At 34.3% G+C, this 6,131-nt stretch overlaps 1 protein-coding gene across 2 annotated transcripts; it reads left to right on the top strand.

The window, feature by feature from the left end:
- Positions 1-1,089: 1,089 nt before the first annotated feature.
- Positions 1,090-5,222, top strand: LOC130954923 (aspartic proteinase-like protein 1). 2 transcript variants are annotated; one of them, XM_057881694.1, is made up of 10 exons: positions 1,090-1,657; positions 2,080-2,218; positions 2,931-3,181; positions 3,321-3,551; positions 3,652-3,790; positions 3,898-3,968; positions 4,086-4,185; positions 4,276-4,336; positions 4,446-4,517; positions 4,686-5,222. In XM_057881694.1, the coding sequence occupies exons 1-10, from the start codon at positions 1,365-1,367 to the stop codon at positions 4,916-4,918; spliced, it is 1,590 nt and encodes a 529-aa protein (XP_057737677.1). In that variant the 5' UTR covers positions 1,090-1,364; the 3' UTR covers positions 4,919-5,222. The 2 variants fall into 2 exon arrangements, with proteins under 2 accessions (XP_057737677.1, XP_057737678.1); XM_057881695.1 differs by lacking the exon at positions 1,090-1,657 and having other exon boundaries at positions 2,156-2,218; positions 2,897-3,181.
- Positions 5,223-6,131: the final 909 nt, after the last annotated feature.

Raw genomic sequence — 6,131 nt, 5'->3', positions numbered from 1 at the left:
AAAAAAATAAGAGTAATTTTTTTTTATTTAAATAAAAGAAAAAGTAAGGAGGGAGAAAATCATAACCAAATAAAATTACATTAATACCTTTCTCTATATTATATATAAATAATAATATAGTAATGTATTATTGTTTATACTTTTTCCTTTCGTTTTCATCTTATGTCTTAGAAAAAAAAGTTTTGAATGGCTTCCGTAATTTTATTTTTCTTCCAATTTTCTACGGTGAATCAAATAGAAGAAAAGTTAAATTTTTATCCATTTTTCATTTTTACATTTTTTTTCCATTCAATTTACCTTTAAACCAAACAATGCCTTAGTGTCCTAATTTTAAAGAAATTAAAAATTTAAATATATTTTTTAATTCTAAAAAATTTAAATGTTCTTGTGACAAAAAAATTAGAGATCTATTTATATTTTTTTTAATTTTAGCCAAGTTAAAATAGTCGGTTTTTAATTTTTATATGGAACAAGAGGGTGTGCTTAACTGGATTATGAAAACCGGGAGGGGTTTACAAGGATGTGGTGTCAGGACATTGAAGAAAACGGACCCTGCGACAGTAGGCTCCCAAAACGGAGGGTCCGACTTGGTGCTAGCAGAAAACGGACCCTCCGTTTTCAGTTTAAAAAAAAAAAATTAAAATTACAATACGGACGGTCCGATTTGTAATTTCAAAAATAAAAAAAAAATTTAATGTTGAAATCGGACCGTCCGATTTCCATTTCAACAAATTAAAAAAAATAAAAAATACAAATCGGACCCTCCGATTTCCTGTTTATTTTATTCTTCAAGCAAATCGGACCCTCCGATTTGTGGTTTATTTTTTTATCAAGCAAATCGGACCGTCCGATTTGAATAAAACACCATATAAAAAAAACACCTAATTTTCCCATAACAATGTATTACACCTATATTTAGCCAATATAAAAAAAATTAGCCTAAAATAGTTACTTTAATGGAGAGGAAAAAAACTCAAAAAGGACAAATAATCATTTCACATCAAACCCACCATGAGGCCATCACCGTTCCCTTTCCCATTAATAAACAAATACACAGTAACATAAATTATGTGCTGTTTTGTTTTGTTTTGTTTTATCCAGACACAGCTACACCCACACTCTTACTCTCACTCTCACAAGTCACAAACACACAGTAACCTCCTCCACACACACACCAACGACGACACGCTTCCCCGTCGTTCAAACTCAAATCTTCCCTCAGACAAACCCCTCTTTCTCACTAATCACACTAATTAACACATCTTAATCTCTCGTTTACCCGCTAATCACTCACACACAAAACACTTGCACTTAAAAATCGTATAGGAGAAAGTGCTCGCATAGATCTCGATTCTCCGATCTCGATGCGGACACGGTCGGTAGTTGCTATTCTGTTACTCTCCTCGTTATTGCTGATGCTCTCTCCAACGGCTTTCCCAATGCCGTTGCAACCGTCCACCTTCTCGGCCAAGCTGATTCACCGTTTCTCCCGAGAACTGAACCTAGTTCGCCACCGGTCCGGTTCGGTTCCGGACCGGCGAACCATTCTCTATTACCAGATGCTTCTACAAAGTGATAAGATCAGGCTCGGCGCTCGCCAGCTTCTCTTTCCTTCTCGCGGTGCCAAAACGATGGCACCCGGCAACGACTTCGGCTGGTAACTAAGCTAATAGTATTTTCTTTTTTGTTTTTGTTTTTTTTTTTGTGAACATTGAATTTGTATTGCTTAGACTTATTTTTTATTTTTATGTAGCATGGTATTAGTAATAATTTGCTAAAATAGTTGGAGGGACGAGATAAAATTGTGAAATTAACGTAAGAGTAAATGCCCGTCCCTGACCATTACGACCCTCTAAAATTTAAAAATCCCCGACCAGTCCTCAATCATTTCTGATACCGGTCTAAGCGGCCCTTTAACCATCACTAGGTCACCGTGGGCCACTTAGACCAATTAGTTGAATTAATCATTTGAGCAAATGGTCAGGTGCCGAAGAGCGCATTTACTCTCAATGTAATTTTTTTATTTTTTATTTTTTTTATTATTAATATTTTTTTTATAACTTTTTGTGATCTGGTTAGGTTGCATTACACTTGGATTGATATAGGGACACCGAGTATTTCGTTTTTAGTGGCATTGGATGCTGGGAGTGATCTGTTATGGGTTCCATGTGATTGCATACAGTGCGCTCCCTTGTCTGCCAGTTACTATGCCCCTCTGGTATGCTGCCTAATCCTGTTCATCTATCTATCTATCTATATGATTTGCCATGGTTGTTAAAACTGTAATATTATGGTAGCAGTTGCAGTTGTGTGATTGTAGCAATTTAAAACAATAATTTAGCATTCCATCATGCAAGAACTACTTATGTTTGAATGGTAGGCTTTGAAGGGAAGGTACATAGTTCTTGTTTTTGAAGTTAGGAAGCTATAGTATAAGCCATTAGTCTCTAGAATGCTGTTTGAGTCAAGTCTGGCTTTACTACAGGGGAAAGCTCCCAAAATACCAGGTGTTTTTTTAATAATAATAAATAATAAAACAATCTGTCAGACTTATACATGGGATTTTGTTTAAGGAAAATAAATGTTGAACCACTTGAATTAACAAAGTGTAAAGTATATATATATATATAATGAAAACCCTACTAGCCTTGTCCCTCTAAAACTCTCTTTTCTAAACATAGCCTTAATTGGAAATAAAATTGTTAATAGGATGCCAATCATGACAATTCCCCTAGTGTTAATCTCACAGTAATATCAGTCAAGATCTCCGGTCAAAAAACTAAAGTGTTTAATGTTAAATATAACTCCATTTTCAATGAAGTTAGAGGGTAAGCTAAGAGACAATAACGAGATAGGTTTAGCAATTAGCACTTATTTTGCAATAATTGATTGGCAGGTGCTCCCTCATGTTTGGGGCATCTATTATGCAGGATAGAGATCTGAATGAGTATAGTCCTTCTCGTTCAAGATCCAGCAAGCCTCTGTCTTGCAGCCATCAGTTATGTGATCCGGGTTCAAACTGTAAGAGTTCCAAGCAGCAGTGTCCATACACAATCAATTACGTATCAGAAAATACATCGAGTTCTGGATTGTTGGTTGAGGACATATTGCATCTTCAATCAGGAGGTGGTGGTAGTGCTGGCGGATCTAACACTTCTGTTCAGGCTTCGGTTGTTATCGGGTGTGACTGCGTTTTCCTATCTTAATTACTAAACATCATTCCCCTGATGAATGATGGTGTTTCTGTTTCACTGTGTTAGAAATAGTTGCTTGATTTTACGTTATTTTATTTTTTCCGACTTCATTTTTGACGAGTGCAGGTGTGGTATGAAGCAGAGTGGCGGGTATTTAGATGGGATAGCTCCGGATGGCCTCATGGGTTTGGGACCTGGGGAGAGTTCAGTTCCAAGTATTCTTGCAAAATCAGGACTAATCCATGATTCTTTTTCCTTATGTTTTAATGCTGATGGTTCTGGTCGCATGTTTTTTGGGGACCAGGGATCATCCATCCAACAACAATCTACTTCATTCTTGCCATTCGATGGAATATAGTATGGAACTATCTATGTGCTTTAAGTCAGTTTTCAATCTTTTGCATTGAAGTACTTTAGAAAACTCCATCATGCTAATTGTGATGAATTTGCTTGTTAGTTCAACCTACATTATTGGAGTGGAGACATGTTGTATTGGGAATTCTTGTCTCAAAATGACAAGTTTTAAAGCACAGGTTGATAGTGGAACATCATTTACATTTCTTCCTGGGCATGTATATGAATCCATAGCAGAGGAGGTACTTCGTTTTTTAGAATTTGATGTAGACAATTATTAGTTGTTATTGTACATTTGTACTTATGTAAATCCTTCACAGCTGACTTAATATGGTTATATTTGTGGCAGTTTGATAAAAAGCTAAATGCCTCAAGAGCTACCTTCAAAGATACTCCCTGGGAGTATTGTTATGCTTCCAGGTGAATATACTCTATCTCACTCATTTGTACTTTTCTCCTCAATGTTTGGGTGTCCTAAATGGATGATTGCTATAATTTCTCCTTTTTTTTTCCTTTTTAAAATATTTGTTCATTCAGTTCACAAGACTTGCCAAAGATTCCCACCTTAACACTCATGTTCCAGCAGAATAACAGCTTTGTGGTCTATAATCCTGTGTTTGTATTCAATGTCGATCAGGTTGGTATAGATTAAGTGATTCTTTTCTGTTTTCTCGCCTCGTTATGTTGGTTGTCCTCTAAATCCTGAGGACTGATCCATTTTGTGCAGAAAACAACTGCATTTTGTTTAGCCATAGAGCCAGCTGAAGGGGATATGGGAACAATAGGACGTAAGTTTACATATTTTCTATGGCAAAGTCTATTGATTGCTCCCTATTCTATAGGATAAAAAGATACTTATTTTGACCCCAAAGCTAATATAAATATAACCTTTTGCAGAGAACTTCATGACGGGATATCGGTTGGTATTTGATCAAGAAAACAAGAAGTTAGCATGGTCACGGTCAAATTGTGAGTCGTTTCTCCTTATCATATGAATAAAAAATCAAATGCTGATTTTATTCAAATCTATATGCTTCTAAATCTTAAAGTTAAAAATTAAAAAACATAGTGAATCTGTATCCCCAAGTCCCTTTTTTTATGAAACCCTTTTTGCTTAAATGCTATATGAATCTGTAGGTAAGGATCTCAATCTAGGTAAGGCAATGCCCCTTTCGCCTCCAAACGAGACAGCCTCGAACCCATTACCGGCAGATGAGCAGCAGAGAACTAAGGGGAATGCGGTTGCCCCAGCTGTTGCCGGAACAGCTCCTCGCAAACCTTCTGGTGCTACGTCTTTGACGATTTCATGCCGGCATCATTGGCACTGTTATTTGTTTCTTCTATTCCAACTTCTAGTAGCCTTCTTATGAGACCTTCACTTTCTTATGTATTTTCATATGTAGCATGTCTAGTGTCTAAATAGCTTTACATGTATATGTATATCCAAATCTGTTAACATTTTGTCCTCCTAGCTTTGTAAGTAAGTTAGATCTCACGCCATATAATGCTGTTAGTTTTCAACATTACCAGCATTTAATTCCTTGCGGCTTGTAACGGACCATTTTTTTTTCCTGTTAACCCCCACTGTTCTTGGGGCGAGGTTATGTAAATTTAATTTGCTTCTTGTCCGAAAGAGTAAAGAGTAAAGACCAGCCTGTTTACATTTAAAGTTGCTATTTTCCTAAAGCTTAAGTGTTTGTTTCAGTGTTATTAAATCGATAAAAAAAAGATATTTTTTTCTATAAAAAAAGATATTTTTATTATTTTTTAGTGTATTTGGTAAATTTTTAATAAATCAATAAAAAATATTTTTATTTTATTTTATCTAAATATAATTGATAAATAAAAAATTTTTTACATGAAATATTTAAATATAAAATTACTTTTATTTTTGTAAATGATCTTTTAAAAAGTCGCAAAAAAAACGATCTTTTAAAAAATATTATTTAAAAAAAGATCTATTTTAAAAATAATGTCCAAACAAGTCCTAAGTACATGAAACTAATTTTTCATTAGCCAATATTAGTCAATCTTTTTTTAATTGTAAAAATTGAAAGATTTAGAATTTAGAATTTAGAGTTTAAAATTTATAATTTAAGATAAAAAAATATATTTTTAAATATTGTGCTACTTTGCTCACTTTGCAAGTCCTACTTGAAACTCTTGTGGACTGTGCTAAATATTGTGCTTTTTGTGCATCCTCACTTGCCAAATTCTGTATTAAAATAGTCTGAATATAAGTCATTTAAATAGTTCAAGCTATGTTAAAATATATATATATACTCCTGATTGAATAGTTCAAGTTATTTATACATGATATACTTGGATATAAGGGCAAATTACATAACTAAGTCAATGGGAGCAGAATATTACACAAATCAACCAAATCGAAAACTGGTTTATGAATCAATTAAATCATGTTTTTATGTAGTTTGAACCAGGTCAATTCGAACTCAAAATACATGTAATTCGAATCATCTTGATTCGAATTACACACACGCACATATTCACTAATTCGAATCAACCTGATTCGAATTACACTTTGCTTAATTCGAATCAGGTTGATTCGAATTACACCATTCC

The sequence above is a fragment of the Arachis stenosperma genome, chromosome 10, assembly GCF_014773155.1.
Source record: "Arachis stenosperma cultivar V10309 chromosome 10, arast.V10309.gnm1.PFL2, whole genome shotgun sequence".
Taxonomy (NCBI): Eukaryota; Viridiplantae; Streptophyta; class Magnoliopsida; order Fabales; family Fabaceae; genus Arachis; species Arachis stenosperma.
This window is presented reverse-complemented; position numbering and strand designations above follow the sequence as displayed.